The sequence below is a fragment of the Crocuta crocuta genome, unplaced genomic scaffold (genome assembly GCF_008692635.1).
Source record: "Crocuta crocuta isolate KB4526 unplaced genomic scaffold, BGI_CrCroc_1.0 scaffold26, whole genome shotgun sequence".
Classification (NCBI taxonomy): domain Eukaryota; kingdom Metazoa; phylum Chordata; class Mammalia; order Carnivora; family Hyaenidae; genus Crocuta; species Crocuta crocuta.
In genome coordinates this window covers 6,058,931-6,081,021 of record NW_027532249.1, presented here as the reverse complement: position 1 = coordinate 6,081,021, position 22,091 = coordinate 6,058,931, and the positions used below count along the sequence as shown (strand labels likewise).

Below are 22,091 nucleotides of genomic sequence, written 5' to 3'. Positions count from 1 at the left end.
CTTAGAACTAGTCAGTTGTAGGATTGGGATGATAACCTAAAGGGTCTGGTCATAGAGCCTGTTCTTCGTGCTGGAGCCACATTGCCTCTTAAGCTACAGGGAACAGCTGACAGGTTAGAATGGTAGTCACGTGGGGCGCCTGGGTGGCTTAGTCGGTTAAGCGTCCGACTTTCGCTTAGGTCATGATCTCGCGGTTCGTGGGTTCGAGCCCCGCGTCGGGCTCTGTGCTGTCAGCTCAGAGCCTGGAGCCTGTTTCAGTCTGTGACTCCCTCTCTCTCTGACCCTCCCCTGCTCATGCTGTCTCTCTCTCTCTCTCTCTCTCTCTCTCTCCTAGAAATAAATAAAAAAACATTAAAAAAAAATTAAAAAAAAAAAAAGAATGGTAGTCACGTTACGTTTCAGACAGCTTCCTATAGCAGAGGGATGTGGGAGACGAATTTGAATTATTCTGCTCTCGCTGGTGCTTCCGGTCTCCTTGAAATCTGTCTCCCCTTTGCTTTGTGTGGTGGTGGCGACAGGCAATGAATGGAAGACATTTGCTGCCTTCCCTGTCACAGCACCTCCGTCTACCTGTGATGTGGGATAGCAATCAGAGTCATCTTGGACTGTTAAGTCTCCTGAATAACCCGTCACTGATTCTTGAGAATTTTCTCTCACAGGCATTTCTTCAGTGCCGTCTATCCTTTCTGTCTTCTAGCTGCTTATCCAGGTTAGTCCTCCATTTTTCAGAAATGGTGCCATGGCCCAGTAGTGTCTCCTTGCTTCTAGTCCGTTCCCCAGTCAGCACCAAGCTCTGTTCTCCTTCAAATCGCTTTCCCATCTGGTTGTCAGAAAAGATAAATCTCACCTTGTTGTTCTCTTGCTCGGACATGTTCCTTGTTGCCTCCTGGCCCACGGAATGAAATCCAGTCCCCCTGAGGGTCGGCTCTGGATTGTGCCCCAGCCTCCACTCTCTCTGTCTCCTTCTTGCCCGTGATGCTTCAACAACAGTGAACTAATCGGAGCTCCCCAGACAACGGCGGGTCTCCTTGCGTGGGAACCACTGCTGGAGCGCTTTCTGTTGCCTGGAGTACCCTTCTGTTTTCTCTTCCCTGGACAAGCTCCTCACAGACTCAAGACACGGCCTGAACAGAGTTGGATTCTCCTTTTTCATGGCTGCAGTGCATCCAGTATGTGCTCTGAGTTACACTGTGAGTTCACAAGACGGCCCCACTCAGTGGACCACAGGACGCCTGAAGGCAGAGAGTGGATCTCATGTGTCCTTCTCTTATCAGAGCCCAGTCTGTTCTCTACATCTCTTCTAGGAAGGGCTTTCTTTGTGTATTCAGTGCTTTACTGAAGTCTATTTATCAGCAAAGCATTGCTTCATTTGCTCTATTTTTCCTATTAGATTGAGAGCTTCTCAAGGACAAGAAAAAAAATCTCCTTTTGCTGTCATTAGGAAGGGCTAGAGGGTGGCTTGGAATGATGTCTGTCTCTGTAAGGAACATGTCCTGCCAGAGTGTCCCCAGGGTTGCGAGCTCAGGGAGCCATGAGAGCGTTAGTGTCTGAGCTGGTTAGCAAGCAGCAGCTTGGTAGGGAAAGGTCGGACGCGCAGACCGACTCTGGCTGTGTCTGGCTCAGAGCACTCAATAAATAAAGCAGAGGCATCAAAGAAACTGAGGGTTTCCAGAGTTCTCTCTCTTTGGAGTAGTGTCAGTTGGGGAACTGACCGCAGCTCCCTGGTGTTAATAGGCAAACTCTGTCTGTAGTCCAAGGGGCCGGTAGGAAATGAGTTTGACTTTGAAAAAGAATCATGGAGAATGGTGGCACTGATAATCAAAGGCATCAATAAGAAAAATGTATAACCCAACAAAAACGTAGGGAGGCTTCATGACTTTTTTTTCAAGTGTTTACACAGAGCTCCAAGCCTTACGAAGGACTGGGCAGGCGTGCAAGCATGTGCAGGGCATGGCTTAACACTTGGCTCTAACTGCTCTGGGAGATGTCATTGATCTTCATGTTGCAGTGAGGTCAGAGTTCCTTTATGGGGACATTTTTCATTCTGTATGAGAACTAGCTGAGAGGCATACATTCTTGTTCTAATTTAGAAGTAGATGACAGGATGACAGAAAGAAGAGATTATGAAAAAAAAAAGGGTGGGGGGAGTGAAGACTTTTGTCAAATCAGTACATTTGTCCTGTGGGGATAGGTGATATTCTGCCAAAATCACAGAAACAAAAAACTCTGCCCTGAGTAAAAAATGTTATATTTCTGCAGAATTAGTAAATTACTTCAAGACTAACATTATTCATTTTTTTAAGTTTATTTGTTTTGAGAGAGAGTGAGGGAGAGACCGTGCACACACATACGAGCGCATGGGGATGGGCAGAGACAGGGGAGAGAGAGAATCCCAAGCAGGCTCTGCACTGTCAGCTCAGAGCCCAACAAGGGGCTCTATCTCATGAACCATGAGATCATGACCTGAGCTGAAATCAAGAGTGAGATGCTTCACCGACTGAGCCACCCAAGTGCCGCAAGATTAACATTATTCTTTTTTTTTTTTTTTTTAATGTTTATTTATTTCTGAGAGAGAGAGAGAAGAGTGAAGGAAGGGCAGAGAGAGAGGTAGACACAGAATTCAAAGCAGGTTCCTGTGCTGATAGCTCAGAGCCTGACACAGGGGCTCAAACCCACAAACCGTGAAATCGTGACCTGACCCGAAGTTGGACGCTTAACCGACTGAGCCACCCAGGCGCCCCACATCAACATTGTTCTTAAAAGGTTTTAGAAGAATTCATTCAGAAATAGCTATTTCAGGTCTTTAATTATGTTGAAAAAGTAAGGCTTTGTAGATATTGGCTTTTCAACCTATTTACAAAAATAATTTATATAATGACAGTTTTTGTAAAGGAAAAGGAGATCAGATGGTCAAAAATGCCTTGAATGTTGATTGTTTTTCTTGATTTTCAGCAATACCGTGAAGAACTGGATGCCAAGTTTACTGCTGATAAATTTAAATGGGACAGAATGTGCCACAGAGAAGCTGCAGTAATGTTGAAGGCATTTTTCAGAGAACTACCCACCTCTCTCTTCCCTGTGGAATATATACCTGCCTTCATCACTCTACTGGAAAGTAGGTGGAAGAAGTTAAGTGTGAATGGACTAGCATATCAGGTCAATAATGTGGCACACAGCGGAAGAAAGATGCGTAATCACATGTGGTCATAAGTGTACAGATTTGCTCTTTCCTGGCAGTGCTGGGTGAAGTACTGAGTTCAATGGTAAACAGTCATCTCTTTTCATATTTATATATTAAGTTTGGTAGATAAATTTTAGAGGGCTTTATAATTGTTAAAAGAGAAGATTGCTGCAAAGGCCAAGCTCTTGAGATTTGAATTCGTCTCAGCCATCTGTTAGCCATGTAAGCAGCCTTTCTCAGTTTCATTGCTATACCTATAAATTCCGTATAATAATTGCTTGTCAGGGTTGATGTGGTTATTGAAAGAAGGCATCTAGAATAGTGCCTCGTGTGTAATAGTCCTTCCAAATATAGATGATCTCTCCCTTCTTTAAATCCGAGGCCCCGAGTTTGATGATGTGTAACACACAATATATGCTACACAGAAGGTGTTTTGTCTCTGAAAATTACAATATCACCATAGTGTTTTTGAAAATTACAGTCCCCTAGATTAGGCCTTGAGTGAGGAACTTGGATAAGAGCATGGAAACTGGAAAGTGTGTGTTGTATTTGGCAGTGAGGGAATAATTTGGCATGGTGTTAGCCTCAGGGTTGACTGTTGTAGAGATGTGACAAGAGAGGCATTTCGAAAAGTAGAATGGAGCTACATGTTGGGCACTTTGCCTGCTCACCGAGGAACTTGGGGGTCACAAGCCTAACTACGTACAAACCTTAAATAAATGGCAGTTCCACATGGATCGAAAAGGTCCAGGGACAACCAGAAAGGACACACCCCATATAAAGAGGTCGGCCACTGCCCAGCTCTAGATAATGGTTACCATGCGGGAGTGAGAGCCAAAATCCACACTCTAATGGGGAAACTGTTAATTTGAAAATATCAGCCACGAATTCAAATGTGAAAACACTGTGTGGCCTAACAGATGATATCTATATCTGCCAGTTTACAGCTTTCTGCAGGTTGACCGGAACGATAAGATCCTTAAAACCACCAGAAAGAAAATAATGGTCAGGTTCTAAGTTTTATGACAAAACTTGTCCTAAGGTTAATAGGTTTTAAGTCCGTAAAAATTTTAAGTAAACCAGATTCATAAAATAATCCTTTGTGTCTTCAGAGAAGAGCATATGATAGGCAAGACATTTTTTTTTTCTAAGCTTGAATTTACATGCCATCTGTGACCAGTATCTCTTTTTTTGTATGAGGTAGTGTTTTGTTTTATGAGAGAAGCTCACAAAGAAAGAGAGAAGAGCTAGTTAGCATCATTCTTTTTTTGTATTTTGTCAGTTCTAGAGTTTCTAGTTGGTAATTTTCAAAAACTGAAATATAATTAATACACAGTGTTATATTAGTTTCAGGTGTACAATAGAAATATTCAGTAATTCCATACATTTTTCAGCACTCATCATGATGAGTGTAGTCTTAACCCCCTTTATCTTTTTCACCCCTTCCCTGCCCACCCCACTCTGGCAACCACCAGTTTATTCTCTGTAAGAGTCTGGGTTTTTTGTTTGTCTCTCTTTTTCTTTGTTCATTTGTTTTGTTTCTTAAATTGCACATGAGTAAAATTATGTGACATTTGTCTTTCTCTGACTTTATTTCACCTAGCATTATATCCTCTAGATCCATCCATGTTGTTGCACATGGCAAGATTTTGGGTTTTTTTATGGCTGAATAATATTCCATTGTTTGTATATACATACAAACATGGTATATATCGAATGTATATATACACACACATGCACACACAACATCTTTTATTGTATTGTATTATATTTTATTTTTCACACCACATCTACTTTATCCATTCATCCCTCAGTGGATGCTGGGGTTGCTTCCCTGTGTTGGCTGTTGTAAATAATGTTGTAGTAAACATAAGGGTGCACATATCTTTTTGGATTAGTGTTTTTATTTTCTTTGGGTAAATACCCAGTAGTTGAATTACTGGGTCATATGGTATTTCTATTTTCAATTTTTTGAGGACCCTCCATGCTGGTTTCCACAGTGCCTGTACCAGTTTGCATTCCCACCAGTAGTGCACGAAGGTCCCTTTTGCTCCATATCCTTGCCAACACTTGTAATTTCTTGTGTTTTTTATTTTAGTCATTCTGACAGGTGTAGGGTGATATCTCATTGTGGTTTTGATTGCATTTCCCTGATGATTACTGTTGTTGAGCACCTTTTCATATGTCTGTTGGCCATCTGTATGTCATCTTAGGGAAAATGACTCTTCAGTTTCTCTGCCCATTTTTTAATCAGATCATTTGAGCTTTGGAGCGAGTTGGGTTATATAAGTTTTTTATATATTTTGAATACTAACCCCTTATCAGATATATCATTAGTAGATATCTTCTCCCATTCAGTCAGTTGCCTCTTTATTTTCTGGATGATTTCCTTCACTGTGCAGAAGCATTTTATTTTGGTGTAGTCCCAATACTTTAATTTTGCTTTTATTTCCCTTGCCTGGGGAGATATATCTAGAAAAGTGTTTCTGTGGCTGATGTTAAACTGCATGTGCTTTCTTCTAGAAGTTTTATGGACTTGGGTCCCACATTTAGGTCTTTAATCCATTTTGAGTTCAGTTTTGTATATAGTATAAGGCAATGGTCTAGTTTCATTCTTTTTATGTGGCTGCCCAGTTATCCCAGCACCATTTGTTGAAGAGCTTATCTTTTCCTCATTGTGTATTTTTGTCTCCTTTGTCATATTCTTGCCACCTTTTTAAGCATTTTCTTTTTTTTTTAATGTTTATTTTTGAAGGAGAGAGAGACAGATAGTGAGTTGGGGGAAGGGCAGAGAGAGAGGGAGGCACAGAATCTGAAGCAGCCCCCAGGCTCTGAGCTGTCAGCACAGAGCCCAATTCGGGGCTCGAACCCACGAGCTGTGAGATCATGACCTGAGCCAGAGTCGGATGCTCAACTGACTGAGCCACCCAGGCATCCCTAAGTATTTTCTATTTATTTGCTGAGATGGCCTATCCTTTCATTCATTATAAGAATATTTTCCTTCACATCATTGAACCTAGTTATGATAGATGCTTCAGAATCCTTATCTGCTAATACCCACAGATGTGAGTCATCTCAAGGCTGGTCTCTGTTGATTGTCTTTTGCCTTGAGAACGCATTGCTCTTGTATGTCAAGTACATTTAAACTATATCCTGAACAGTGTAAATACTGTGTTTTGGAGACTCTGCATTCCATAATTTCTCCAAAGAGTGAGGTTTGGAGTTATGTTTTGGTTTTTGTCATTTGTTTGTTTGTTTGTATTTAAGCCAAAAATTTACTTGAACTCAAATTGAACTCAAATTGCCAGTGGTCTTTTGGAGAGCAGCTCAACTGTCGGTCCAGTTATTTAATCCTTACCTGTGCTACTCCACACATGCCTGGTTTGTGGGTCAGCCAAGACTTATACCAGAGTCAGAGCCTTTGCCCCTAACTTCCCAGTGGTTGTAGGCATCTTGAATCCTGTCTTTTAGTTGTTCAGGCCAGAAAGACTAGAGTTTTCTTTTGAAGTTTTAGCTACCTCACACAATACTGACTATAGCCTGACCTCAGACTAAAAACTAGAAAAGCAAGAAACTCTCCCTGTGCCCTTCCAGGTGTCTAGTCTTCTAAGTCTGCCTGCTTTTATTAATTCTCCCACCTACGGAGTTGTTTTGTTTTGTTTTTATTTTTTTATTTTTATTTTGTCCAGAGTTTATAGTTCCCTTCAGGAGGGTTGGCCAGGAAGGAGCTTAGTCAGCCATATCAGAAGCAGGACTTCCTCCCTTCAGTTTATAAGCCCTGAAAACATAGGATTTTAGTATAGTTTGCTTTCCTGGAAAATGGGCTTCAGGAGTACTGGCTTTACTGTAATCTTTGGTGTATATACTAAATAATTTAATCAAAACAAGCTGGTGCCACAGAGGATTTTGTTGTGCTTGTGGCTTCTTGGTATTATGAAATTATGCCAGCCCTGGTCAGAGAATCCTATTTAAGAAAGGTATACAAACACACTAGTTTCCTGAGCAGCATTGTTCCCTGTCTGACTGCAGCCAGTACACCTCACTGAAGGAAGAAAATCTGGAAAATATCCTGAGAAAGTTCACAGAGGAGTCCATGTTTGTTTGTATGCCTTTGAATTTGAAAAATACTATGTTACAGTGATTGATTTGATACCAGGCGACCCCGCAGGAAGCCCAGAATTCTGGGCTCCTACCAGCAGGGAAAATGGCCTTTTTGCTGCCTAGAGTAAGCTCTAGTTATTACAAGATTTTCTGAAGGAAGAAATCGTGGATACATGTGTTTAAGCTACCATTCTTCATTCTCTGAAAGGGGGTTTGGAGAATGTTGTCTTTGAGTGTAATTGCTTTCTCTTCCCAAACTCGGCCCAAAAAATGTCCATAAAATTAAAAGACTAATAGTTCATCCGTCAAGTGTTAGTTGCTTTTATGAAAAGCTTAATAACTTTCTGAGAATCCTAACCAGAGTGCAGTAAATGAATTAAGTACAAAACAGTTAACCACGAAATGGCATAGGGGCAAGTTATCTAAATAAAATGAAAATGGACTATTTGCCAGTTTAGAGTTTTAGTCTTAAAAGTATTTTCATAATTGCTCTGAAATTAGTAGAAATACAGAAATTGCAGCTCTGCCTGTTGCTCCCACCACCAGCCAAAGAGCTTTCCTGGTTGCATTAGAAGATTAGCCTGCAGTTTATGCATTAAAATGCCTTATGTGGCCCTCAGTGCTTTATACTGAGATATGCTCCTGATAGTTCCTATTAATCAGGTAAGCTCCCATCAGCGTACATTGGCCATTTTCAAAAACATCCTGAACCTGCGTCATTTTTGTTTACAAATTCGACATAAATTTCTAAAAAATCCACATGGGGATTATGCCTGAGAGTATGATACAGCCTTACAATGATGTTCCCAACTGTTTGTCTGTTACATGATTATATACATTAGTCATCTACTGCTAACTAGGATGCCTACCATCTCCTCTAAGCCACTAGCTTGTCACAAGAGTGTTTCCACTGCTGTAAAGCTAAGGAGCTTTACAGGCAGGTGACTGCCTTTCATCCACTGAATATAAATAGATTTTCCTTCAACTTGAAAACTCTCCAGGGATGCTTGAACATAATGCTTCCCTCCAGGAACTCCCCACCAAGAGGCCATTGTGAAGAGAATACAGAGAGACAGAGCAAAGCCTGGAATGCTCTGATATACTGTACATTTTCAGCACAGCTGGTTGTGGATTATCCAGTTGTGGATGGAATCCCTAAAATTCTTTCCCTAAAACAGGAAAAAAAAAGCCAACGTTTCAAAATATGGAAGTATAAATGTCAGCCCTCTGGCGCCATCTTCTGTCATTATCCCGGAATAAAATACTCAGGAATCTGGAGCTCCAACAGTAGTCACCTTCTTTAAATGTCCATTTAAGATCTAAAAGTGTCACTAATCATAATAAAAAGAGCAGACACATGCAGAGGTAACCATGTACAGGCAATGATGCAGACGCTATACATACTAACTCATTTGGTCTTTATAACAACCCAGTGAGGTAGGTACGACTATTCCCATTTTATAGATGGTAAAATAGCAGTGAGGGCTTATACAACCTGTCCAAGGTCGTTCAGTGACTAAGCAGTAGATGCAGGATTTGAACCTGGTTCTAGAATCTATGCTCCTAATATACTTTGCTGCTTCATCATGTGGAAACAAGATTTATTTTCTGTTGACTTGAGCTTTTTTTTTAATGTTTATTTTTTTCTTTTTTTTTTAATAGTTTATTGTCAAGTTGGTTTCCATATAACACCCAGTGCTCATCCCCACAAGTGCCCTCCTCCATGCCCATCACCCCCCCGTCCCCTCCCCGCCACCCCATCTGCCCTCAGTTTGTTCTCGGCATTCAAGAGTCTCTCATGGTTTGCCTCCCTCCCTCTCCCCCACTATGTTTATTTATTTTTGAGGGAGAGAGACAGAGTGTGAGTGTTGGAGAGGGCAGAGAGAGAGGGAGACACAGAATCCGAAGCAGGCTCCAGGCCCTGAGCTGTCACCACAGAGCCTGACATGGGGCTCAAACTCACAAACTGTGAGATCATGACCTGAGCCCAAGTCGGACACTTAACTGACTGAGCCACCCAGGTGCCCCTTGACTTGAGCTTTTAAGCCTTCTGTTTATAGCATACAATAAAGCAGCGCCAGTGGAAATACTTTGAAAAGAGAAATGTTAAACAAATCTGGAATTATTCTGAGGCTCTCACTGGCCACCTGCCTCAACAATGGCATTATGGGATGTGAAAGAGGAGTTGATAGACTGAGGCTCTTATCCAAGTTAACAAATTTGCATTGTTGGGCACAAAACCTGAGTCCTTACCACCAAAAGTTGTCAGGAGCCCTCCTGTGCCACCAGATGTTAGCAAGAAAAGCTGTCAGAATGCATCAGTGTTGTTCCAAATGTGTGGTTATTTCTGTTTTCTTGTTAGGAGGGCCTCACATCAAAGTACAGTTTCAAGCTTTACACCTCATGGTCATGGCACTGCCCGATGCCAACAGGGACACAGCCCAGGTAAGTGGTATCAACCTCATGGTCTGTCGTTGACCCTTCTTAGAGAAGATGGTTCAGAGGGACAAATGGAGCCCACGATGACAACTGCCTAAGTCGGCTCAGTGCACTGCCAACCTGTCTTCGCACATTCCCACTGCTGTTCTCCCGAGGAAGGCAGGCAAGAACGTAAATCTTGGGACCTCCTTTGAACATTTTGGTTCTCTTCACCCAGTCCATTGAGAGGTTCTGAGTATCTATACTATCTAGTGCCCAGGCAGTGGGCTAGGGTTAGCAGGAGGAGAAGCACATAATGTTAGAAGTAGATGAGACCGTTCTGTAAACTGCAGAATATGAAACTCCCAGGGCACCTGGGGTGGCTCAGTCGGTTGGGTGTCCGACTTCAGCTCAGGTCATGATCTCACAGGTCGTGGGTTCAAGCCCTGCATCAGGCTCTGTGCTGACAGCTCAGAGCCTGGAGCCTGTTTCCGAATCTGTGTTTCCCTCTCTGTCTCTGCCCCTCCCCCACTTGTGTGCTAGCTCGTTCGAGCGCGCTCTCTCTCTCTCTCTCTCTCTCTCAAATGAATAAACATTAAAAAAAAAAAAAAAAAAAGAATATGAAACTCCCTAAGCTGTTCAGTCCAGTCTAGAGGCAACAGATATAAGGAGTGTGCTTAAGGAGGAAATTTGAAATCACTGATTTAAATGAAATTTGTAAAATGTTTGTGTCTTAAAGTTTATAAGGATAATTTAATTAAAGAGTCCTAGAATCTTGGAATTTTGGAAATCATCTGATAGGGTCTTCTCATTTTACAGATTAGGAAAATTAGGCTCAAGAAAATAATTTCTCCATTAATATGTAATAGAACATTTGATAGAATCCTACTCCATTGTTCTCCAAATAGTCTGCCCTTTATTTCAGATTTATTTCCTTGCTGTATGTTGGCAGAAATCAAAAGGTCCTCTTGTTATTTTGATAATGATTCTGTATGCAGTGGGAAATCTGTTATAAGTACAACAGGTGTTTGGAATCTCTGAAATGAAATTGAGTTAAGATGAGCTGGAAAGAGCCTGTAATTTTGAGGCCAGTAAACATAATGCTTGAAAACAAAGATGATTCTTTCTGCTGCCTCTTATCAGACATTTCAATTTGGTGAAGGCCTTTCCTCCTACATAATAAAAAATATCTGGGTCAATTATCATATACATCAATTATATCATATCCTCAGCCCAAGGCTGGGGATTGGATATGACATAAGAATGTCTGTGTCTAATATAATTCAGTAATTTTTCAAAAGCAGGAAATTTATTAGCTTATACTTGGGGGGTGTGTTCAACAGTGTTCTTTTATATATAAAAGGGAAAAAAGATGATATTTGGTTCAGAAACAAGTAATCCGATACTTTTCTAAAAGAAGATCCTCAAAAAAAAACATCATGGGACTGGTGAAGATGTTACACTCACACACGTGCACATGCACACTCACACACACACACACACACACACAAACACAAATTTTTTTCCCATTCCATGATGTGACTGGATCTAGGATTGAAACTGGTGTGAGGGAGAAGTCAACAGCTCTGGCTCAAGAGTTAGATTTCCTCAGATCAAATCCTAAATTTGCCACTTACTTAATTCACACTGGTCAAAGCTACTTTAATCTTTTCGTTAGTTTCCTCATCTGTCAAACAGAATTAATAATAGTACCTACTTCACAGGGTTTGTAATGATTATAAAGTCAGTGAGTTATATAATGAAGTATTAAGAATAAAGCTTGGCTCACAATAAACCCTCAAATAAATGTTAATCATTATTAATATTTTGTGCTACCCATTTTTTCCTTAAAAATATGCAGCAGATTCAAACTTGGAAAACTAAAGGGCATCCTTTCTTTCTTTTTTCTTTCTTTTCCTTTTTCTTTTTTTAAGATTTCAGCCCTCTTGGTGAATTTCAGAAGGTTCTGATAAGTATCTGTATTTTGGTGGCTTAGCAAACTTTAAGCTTTCTCAAATCTCTCTCTGTCTCTCTCTCTCTTTAAATGCCAAGAACAGCTTCGTGTAAGCATTTCCCTTTGGTCTGCTGAAGATTCTAAAACTGAAAAGCAGTGGGAAAATGACACCCAGAAAGTAGAACTTAAAAATTTTTCAATTGAGTTTACATTTGAACTGAGTAATGAGATACTCATTTTTTTTTAATGAGTTTTGCTTTCCCAAGGAAACAGTTAATAGTTTTCAATGACAATGCTTTAAATTAAAGTGTTTTTAGGGGTGACGGGTGACGGTGAAGCATCCGACTTCAGCTGAGGTCATGATCTCAGAGTCCGTGGGTTCAAGCTCTGCATTGGGCTCTGTGCTGACAGTTAGCTCAGAGCCTGGAGCCGGCTTCAGATTCTGTGTCTCCCTCGCTCTCTCTCTCTCTGCCCCTCCCCTGCTTGTTCTCTCTCACTATCTCTCAAAAATAAATAAATGTTAAAATTTTTTTTAATTAGGGTGTTTTTAAGGATTTCTTTTCTTCCTTACCAACAAAACTTCTTTATTTGAATTGCAGTGTTTTCTCTTCCTAGTTTACTACATAATTTTAATATTTGTTAACCTCATTTTGGATAAAGAAAATTCAAAAAAATACAAACTGTTACTTACAGAGATGTCAACATAATAAACTCCATAAATATGGAGTACTTTAATGAAGCAGAGAATTGAATGAACAGTTCACATTTCTCATTAGCACTTCTAAGTAATAAAAGGGGCAGCATTACACATTTAACCATCCTATACTTCTGACAGTTTTCTAGAGGGCGCCAGGAATGGTATAGAAGTGAATGACAGCAGCCAGTGGTGCCTCTTGATAATCTAATTAGTGTGACACAGTGCTGTTTCTTGCTAGGCCCTCATGACATTCTTCAATAAAGTGATTGCCAACGAGTCAAAAAACCGAATGAGTATATGGAACATTTCCACCGTAATGGCCCCAAACCTTTTCTTCAGTCGAAGCAAACATTCTGATTATGAAGAACTACAGTTAGCAAACACTGCAGCCCACATCCTCCGCCTAATGCTTAAATACCAAAAGATGCTGTGGAAGGTGAGTAACAATGTGATGACTGTGATGTTTTCCTTGGAAGTCCACCAGCACCCAGGAAATGTGAAGACTCCACGAGCAAGCCATATCCTTAGTCACAGGAGGAAATAGGAGAAGGTTACCCAGGCTGCCTGTGGCGTCTTTGTACATTCTTTAATGACTATTCCTGACATGTTTCTCCTCATAAACAGGAATGCTTATCATTTTCTCTAAAACGTGAAGACAAATGCCACAGTCCATTTCCAGGATACTGAGTGGCCAGAAGGAGTTACATAACTGAAGACAGAATGTCCCGGGGAGGTTTAATTCAAACACTTTCCTTTCTATTCAAGCAGTGTTTCTTCTCCAGGTTCCGTCTTTCTTAATCATGCAAGTCAGAAGAATGAATGAAGCTACCATGTTGTTAAAGAAGCAGCTCCCAAGCGTCAAAAAGCTGCTGAGGAGGAAGACCATAGAACGAGAGGTAAGGGCAAGAAACTAAGGGCACAAATGTTACTGCCCAGGTCTTTATTTCTCAGAGCATAACACAGAGTAGCTTGTAATTTATAACCAAAAGTTTTATATTCTCAAAAAGTATCAGTTTTGAAACCATAAACATTGTGGAAACGGTGTTCATAACAGTACTGTGGTGTTTCCATTTTGTAGAAATCTGTGCTTCAGGTTGAAGTTCTTGAAATAGCTTTATCTGGAAGATTATTTAATAATCTGTTAAGTACTTAAGTCTAAAATGGTTCTCCTTTAAAATTTTTCAGTTTAAAAGGTTGACTAAAAGTCAACCTTTTAGTCCCTGTGAACTAAATTTAGGGCATTCCAGTATCCAGTATGTCTAATAAATAGAGTACGATTCCTCTAGTGTTTGGATAATAAACGATTATTTAATCTTCAAGATTAGTGTTTAATCTTCATTGCATTCCAAAGAATTTTTGCTTTAGCATAGTTTGTATGGAGGTGAAAAGGAGAGCAAATTTTAGAAGCATTATCTTTATTGCTTTAATTTAATTTGAGGAAGATCCTGAGGGTCAGGCAGAGAATTAGACCTTGAGTAGAATGAAGAGATTCATGAGATTTGCTTTGGTCTTAAAGGAATTGCCACGTAATGTGGGAGAAAAATGTACACAAGAGCCATGAATATGCATTAAGTGCTAGACCACTTGTATAGACAATATGGCAAGGGCAGGCAGAGGAGAAAGAAGTAGGCTCTGGTGTGGGAAATTATAGACAAGTTCATGAAAGAAGTGGTGTTTGAGTTATATCTTGAAGGATGAGTAGCATTTAGAAGGGAGAAAGGAGAAGAAAATTTATCCAAGCAAAGGAATAATAAATGCCAAGGCAGCGTGGTGGGAGTATTGTAATTGATCTACCATAATCATGATGAATGGCTGTATTCCTTTATTGATTATAGGCAGAGTGACTTCAGATCAAGAAGAATCAACATTATTATTTGGAAAGATCCTTTTAATTGAGAAAAAAAATTCATTTTCTTAAAACAACTTTATTGAGATATAGTCCTCATATCTTACAGTTTATTTAAAGTGTAACAGTTAGTGATTTTTAGTATAATCACAGATACATGAAATTGTCAATCAATACAATCAAGCTCAGAACATTTTATCCCCTGGGAAAACACCGTACCCTTTGTCTGTCATCCCCTTAAACACACCTCCACCGTTCCCTCCTACCTGTCCCAGCGACAACTCATCTCCTTTCTGTCTCTATAGAGTTCCTTATTTGGGACCTTTAATGAATTAAGTCATATAATACATAGTCTTCTGTGACTGGTATAGTTCCTCTAGCATTATATGTTCATGGTTCATCTAAGTCATAGTATGGGTCAATACTTCTTTCTTTTTATGGGCAAATAATATTCCATTATATGGATTTCCACATATTTTTTATCCATTCATTTATTGATAGAGATTTGGGTTGATTATATCTTTTGTTTATTATGAATACTGCTGCTGCAAACATTTATATGTAAGTTTATAGGTGGACATATGTTTTTGCTTCTTTTGGGTATATATGCTGAGTAATAAAGCACCTCTATGCCGAGTCATCTGAGGAACTGCCAGACTGTTTTTCAAAGCAGCTGACCCATTTTTCACACTTTCACCAATAGTGTGTGAGAATTTAGATTTTTCCATATCCTCACCAAAATGTGTTATTATCAGAAAGTTTTATTCTAGCCATCCTAGTGGTCTAAAATGGCATCTCATTGTGGTTTTGATTTTCATTTCCCTGAAAACTAATGGTGTCAAGCATCTTTTTGTGTGCCTATTGGCCATTTGTAGATCTCCCTTGGAGAAATGTCTATTCAGCTTCTTCCCCAGTTTTTGATTGGGTTGTCTTTTTACTATTAAGTTGTGTAGAAGTTCTTCATGTATTCTAGATACAAGTCCCTTATCAGATGTATGATTGGAAAATATTGTTTCCCCTTCTGCGGTTGTCGTCTCAGTTTCTTGATTGTGTCCCTTGATGCACAAAGGTTTTTAGTTATGATGAAGTATAATTTATCTACTGTTTCTTTTGATGATCACGTTTTTGTTGTCATATCTAATAATACTTTGTCAAATGTAAGGTCATGAAGATTTGAACTCTTTGTGTTCTTCCAAGAATTTTCTAGTTTTAGTTCTTATATTTACATCTTTGTTCCATTTTGAGTTATTTTTAGCATATGGTATGAAGTAGGAGTATACAAGTTCATTCTTCTGCACATAGGTATTCAGTATCTCAGCACCTTTTGTTAAAAAGACTAATCTTTCCCCCAACGAATGGTCTTGACACTATTGTTGAAAATTGACTGTAGATGTAGAAGTTATTTCCAGACTCTTAACTTTGTTCCGTTTATCTATATGTCTGTCCTTATGCCAACAACGGACTGTTTTGATTACTGTAGCTTTGTTTTAAGATTTGAAATTGAAAAGTGAGAGTCTTCCAACTTTTTCTGTTAAGTAACTTTAGTTATTTTGGGTCCCCTAATTTCCATATCAGGTTTAGGATCAGCTTTCCCATTTCTGGAAGAAAAAAAAAAACAGTAGTTGGGATTTTGATAGGGATTTTATTGAATATATAGATAAATATGGAAAGTATTACTATCTTAATAATATTACATTTTCCAGCCCGTGAAAATGGGTTATCTTTCCATTTACTTAGGTTTTCTGTAATTTCTTTTAACAATGTTTTATGGTTTTCAATATGCAAGTCTTACACTTTCTGGATTACATTTATTCCTAAATATTTTATTCTTTTTGATACTATTGCAAATGGAATTGTTTTCTTTTTCTTTTTTTAATGTTTATTTTTGAGAGAGAGAGAGAGAGAGAGCAAGCGGGTGTGCCTTTGAGGCTCTCTGAGGGGGAGGGGCTGAGAGATGAAGACAATCCGAAGCAGGCTCCAGGCTCTGAGCTATCTGCACAGAGCCCAACCCAGGGCTTGAACCCATGAACCGCGAGATCATGGCCTGAGCCAAAGTCGGACACTTAACTGACTGAGCCACCCAGGCGCCCCTGGAATTATTTTCTTAATTTCATTTTAGGATGGCTAATTGTTTGTGTATGGAAACGCAACTGATATTTGTATGTTGATCTTATACTCTGAAGTTTTGCCAAACTCATTTACTGGCTCTAAAAGTTTGGTTTTATGTGTGTTAATTCTTTAGGATTTCTACACATAAGGTCATGTTATCTGTGAATACAGATAATTTTCCTTCTTTCTCCTCAATCTGTGTGCCTTGTTTCTTTTTCTTGCTTAATTATCTTGGCTAGAACTTCAGTAGAATATTAAATAAGAAGGCAAGAGGAGAGTCCTTGTTTTGTGTCTGATCTTAAGGGGGAAGCTCAGTCTTTTGTCATTAAGTGTGATGTTATATGTGGGCTTTTCATTGATTGCCTTTATTGGTTTGAGAAAATTCCATTTTTCTTTTTCTTATATTTTTTAAATTCAATTTATGTAAACTTAAACCCCCCAAAATGGTTCACCCATTTCTTCCTCTTGTACCCCATTCCCCACCTCAGCAACCACCAATCTGTTCTCTATATCTATGAACTAGAGATTCCAAATATAAGAGAGGTCATACAATATTTATTTGTCTTTCTCTGTCTGACTTATCTCACTTAGCATGATGCCCTCAAAATCTTGTCACTTGTGATAACATGGATGGGCTTCAAGAAAACTCTATTCTATTCTTAATTTGTTGGGTGTTTTTAACATCAAAGGTGTTTGATTTTGTCAGATGCTTTTTCTCATCTGTTGAGATGGTCTTTGGGGTTTTTTTTCCTTCATGTTAATATGAGGTACTTGATGTTTATACTGATTGGTTTTCATTTATGGAACTACTCCTGCATTCTTGAGATAAATCCTACTTGGTCAAGGTATACGGTCCTTTTAATATGCTACTAAATGGGTTGCTTATATTTGTTGAGGATTTTTATATCAACATTCATAAGGGATATTGGTCTATAGTTTTAATTTCTTGTTACATCTTTGATTTTGCTATCAGGGACATACTAGACTTTAGAATGAGTTAGGAAGTGTTCCCACTTCTATTAATTTTTTAAATGTTTATTATTTTTTAAGTTTTTTCATGTTTATTTATTTTGAGAGAGATAGAGGGGAAGGGAGAGAGAGAATATGGGGAAGGGGCAGAGAGAGAGGAAGACGCAGAATCTAAAACAGACTCCAGGCTCTGAGCTGTCAGCACAGAGCTTACACAGGGCTCAAACTCCGGGACCGTGAGATTACCACCTGAGCCAAAGTTGGATGCTTAACCAAGTGAGCCACCCAGGTGCCCCCGCTCTTCTATTTTTTAGAAGAGTTTAAAAATGAATGATTGATGTTACTTTCTTAAATTTGCAGTAGAAGTTACCAGTGAAAACATCTGGTCCTGGACTTTTCTTTGTAGGATTTTTTTTTTTTGAGTACTGACTCAGTCTTTTTACTCCTATAACTATATTCAGATTTGCTGTTTCCTCTTGAGCCAGTACTAATTGTGTGTTTCTAGGATTTTGTCTATTTTATTTGGTTATCTAATTTCTTGGCCAATATAGAAGTTGTTCCTGGTGTTCCCTTATAATCCTTTTAATTTCTGTAAAATTGATAGTAATGTCCCTGCTTATAGTCTGTATTAATAATTTGAATCTTCATTCTTCTTTACCCTGTCAGTTTAGCTTAAAGGGCTGACCATTTTGTTGATTTTTTTTAAAGGCCAACTTTTGTTTGACTGACTTTCTTTATTGTTTTTCTATTCTCTATTCCTTATTAAAATTCTTATCTTTATTATTTATTTTCTTAAGCTTGTTTGAGTTTGGTTGTTTTTTTTTTCTTTAGTTTCTTAATGTAGAAGGTTAGATTATTGACTTGAGCTCTTTATTTTTCAGTGTAGACATTCACATCTATAAATATTCCTCTGAGAACTACTTTTGCTCAATCCCATATGTTTTGGTATAATGTGTATCCTTTTTGTCCATATCAAAGTACTTTCTGGGTACCTGGGTGTCTCAGTTGGTTAAGCGTCCAACTTTGGCTCAGGTCATGATCTCACAGTTTGTGGGTTCGAGCCCCGCATCGGGCTCTGTGCTGGCAGCTAGCTCAGAGTCTGGAGCCTGTTTCAGATTCTGTATCTCCCTCTCTCTCTGACCCTCCCCTGCTCGTGCTCACTTGCTCTCTCTTGCTCTCGCTCTCTCGCTGTCTCTCAGAAATGAATAAAATGTTAACAGAAAAATTAAAAAAATAACCACAAAGTACTTTCTAATTTTCCTTTGACCCATTCATTATTTTAGAGTATGGTGTAATATCCACACATTTGTGAATTTCCCAGATTCCTGTCTGTTACTGATTTCTAATTTAATTACATTGTGGGTGGAGAATATACTTTATATTATTTTGATATGTTTAAATTCATTGAGACTTATTTTATGGCCTGAAAAACATACTGTATATCCTGAAAAATGTTCTATGTGAACTTTAAGAACAGATTCTGTTTTGCTAGTGTTCTGTAGATGTCTGTTAGGTCTAGACAAAGGTTTCGCTTTTCTTCTGATCTGCCTAGTTCTTCTGTTATTGAGAGTGAAGTACTGAAGTTTCTAGCTGTTGCACAACTGTCCATCCTTTCAATTCTTTTAGGTTTTTTTTTTTTTTTGCTATGTCTTACATGATTTTTGTTCCACAGTTCCTCCATTACTGCCTTTATTTGTGATGAATAAGTATTCCTAATATACCACTTTAACTATTTTAATATATATTTTTGTTGAAAGAAATGGTTGTTTCTTTTACTACACAGTTTTGAATTATCTCCTGAGTGGTTGCCCTGGGGATTACAAATACCATTTTAATTTATAGCAATCTGGTTCATCTTAATTTCACCTTCAATTCAATAGTAAATAAATACTCTACCTATAGGTCTCCATATCTCCTACATTATGTTATTATTGTCACAAATTGCATATTTATAAATGGTGTGCCAATCAACATAGATTTATAATTATTGCTTTATAGACGTGTCTTTTAAAGATGGAAAAAAAGTGGAGTTGTAAAAAATACAGTAATGCTTCCTTTTATATTTATGTATATAGTTATCTTTACTGGTTTTCTTTATTTCTTCATGCAGGTTCAAGTTACTATCTAGTGCCCCTTCATCTCAGCCTGAAGGACTGACTATCTTTAACATTTCTTCTAGGGCAGATCGACTAGGAGTGCTTTCATTTATCTTGGAATGTCTTAATTTCTTCTTCAGTTTTTGATTGTGTGGTTTTTATTTAATAATCATAAACATAACTCTGTAAATCAGCTGGACTTAGAGGGGATAAGGAAAATATGGAACCCAAAGAACTGTGGCAAGAGCACAAAGATTATAGGCTAGTTTAAGCAGATGGGGTTGAATGGTGCTCTTCTGAGCTACAGAAGGAATGGTCTGGTGGCTCAGGTAAAACATAAGTCAAATTTATTATATTTGCCTACAGTCAGCAGTGGTGATCTTTTTGCTGGTCTTGCCATTTGTGAACCCACAGTGCTCTGTGACTCCCACAGTGTTCATGCCCTCTTTCACCTTGCCAAAGACCACATGCTTGCCACTCGGTCTTGGCAGTACACATGAAAAATGGGAACCGTTTGTGTTGGGTCCAGCACTCGCCATGGACAAGATGCCAGGACCAGTGTGCTTCAGGATAAAATTCTCATCATCAAATTTCTCTCCATAGGTAGACCTTCTGACAGTACCATTATGGCATGGGAAGTCACCACCCTGGCACATAAATCCCAAAATAATCTGTTAAAGCAGGAACTTTTGTAACCTAATCTTTTTTCCCCAGTGCTCAGAGCATGAAAGTTTTCTGTTGCATTTGGAACAGCTCCAAGGAAACATAGTCAAAGGGCTCACTTCTCAACATCAATATTAAAGAACATGGAGGGGTTGACCATGGGTGGGCAACACAGGCAGCTCTGGGGTGGTGGCATCTAAAAGACCTCTTCTTAATTTTTAAGTATCGTTTTGCCAGAGATAATTTTGCTCGACAGCTTTTCTTTGAATGCATTATTCTATTGTCTTCTGGCTTTTGTGATTTCTGCTGGAAAATCACCTATTAATCTTACTGAAAAATCCCTTGGGTATGCTGAGCTACTTTTCCCTTGCTGCTTTCAAGGTTCTTTGTCTTTTGGCAGTTTGATTGTAATGTATCTTGGTGTGGATCTGTTTGAACTTATCCTATTTGGAGTTTGTTGAGCTTTTTGAACTGGTAGATCCATGTCTTTCAGCAAATTTGGGGAGTTTTCAGCCATAATTATTTCAAATATTCCCTGCCCCTTTCTTTCTTCTTCTGGGACTCTTAATTATATATGTGTTGGTGCACTTCATGTTGGATGTTATCCTATAATTCTTCTTAAGGGTTCATTTTTCTTTATTTTTTAGTTCCTGTTCCACAGACTGGAGAGTATCAATGGACATATCTTCAAATTTACTGACATTTTCCTTCTGCCTCCTTAAATCTGCCATTGAGCTCTTCTAGTAGATTTTCTATTTCAGTTGGACTTTTCAGTCCAGAATTTCCATTTGATTCCTTATTTATAATTTGTTTCTTTTTTGATATTCCCAATTTGGTGAGATATAGTTCCCATGGTTCCTTTAGTTCTTTAAACATGGTTTCCATTAGTTCTTTGAACATATTTAAAATATCTGATTTAAAGGCTTTTTCCAGTAAGTCTATTATCTAGGTGTCCTTAAGGAGTTTCTTTTGAAACTCCTTTTTCCTGTGTATGGGCCATATTTTCTTGATGTTTTTTGCCTGTCTCATGATTTTTTGTTGCAGAATGGACATTTAAACATTGTAATGTGGCAACTCTGGAAATAAGATTCTCCCTCCTCTCCAGGGTTTCTTGCTGTTTGTTGTAGCCATTGTTGCTTTATTTAATTACTTTCCTGCTGGATAATTTTGTAAGGTTTGAATTCTTTGTTTTGTGTTACTGAAGTCTATTCCATGAGCTTAATGGTTAGCTGACATTTACACAGAGAGTATCTTTAAACACCTGGTACCAAAAAGCTCCCAGTCTTTGCAGATGAACTGCATGTTTGTTGGGGGCACATCTTCAGCCATGCAGTTTTTGGCTGTGCTTGAGCTTCACTTCTGCTTGGACAGAGCCTGTAGGTCAGCCAGAGATGATAGCTTAAGTCCTTTTCAAGTTTTTGTTTCTTTGTTTGTTTGTTTGTTTGTTTGTTTGTTTGTTTGTTTGGAACACATACATGGTCCTGGGCATGCATATGGTCTTTTTCATTCTCAAGAACATTTGGAGCTTTTTAAAGCCCTTGCTCTTCAACATATCTCAGTCTCCAGCCCTGCCTCTCAAGCTTCTTGGTCTGTTGTTTTCTCCAACTCTTACCCACTGCATTGGGTGACAGTAACTAGAACATTTGCCTGTAAGTGTTTTCAACATCACACCACTTTAGCAGTGGTCAGGTTCCAAGTTAGTCAAGGTAGACAAGTCTTCTGAGCCAGTCTTCTAGGCAGCCATTAACCAGGACAGAAAAAGAATCAGAAATCTTTGCGCATGAGTCATTCTGCTCCTTCCTGTATCTGGACCAGGAACACAGCCTGTTGTTTTCAAGCCTGTCACTGAGCTAGGGAGTAGAGATGGAAAAGGTGGGAGTTTAAATCCCACCAAATTTGCTGTTCTTACCAAGATCCATTGGTTTTTCATACCTAATCCCTTCTCTGTTTGCATCCTTAGGGCTAGTAGCCTCAGCGAATTAAGACCTTTCTCTGTGCCTCAATTTTCTCATATTATAAATTGGAGGGGGGGGAGTAATGACACCTAATTCACAGAG

At 38.9% G+C, this 22,091-nt stretch overlaps 1 protein-coding gene across 6 annotated transcripts in view; it reads left to right on the top strand.

The window, feature by feature from the left end:
* The window catches only part of ARHGAP28 (Rho GTPase activating protein 28), a 220,910-nt gene that overhangs the window by 181,957 nt on the left and 16,862 nt on the right, over positions 1 to 22,091 (top strand). For all 6 annotated transcript variants that reach the window (XM_077778096.1, XM_077778095.1, XM_077778094.1 and 3 more), the window contains 4 exons: positions 2,953 to 3,115; positions 9,645 to 9,727; positions 12,590 to 12,787; positions 13,134 to 13,247. In XM_077778096.1, the coding sequence (XP_077634222.1) occupies positions 2,953 to 3,115; positions 9,645 to 9,727; positions 12,590 to 12,787; positions 13,134 to 13,247 (558 nt within the window). The remainder of the gene's footprint in view (positions 1 to 2,952; positions 3,116 to 9,644; positions 9,728 to 12,589; positions 12,788 to 13,133; positions 13,248 to 22,091) is intronic.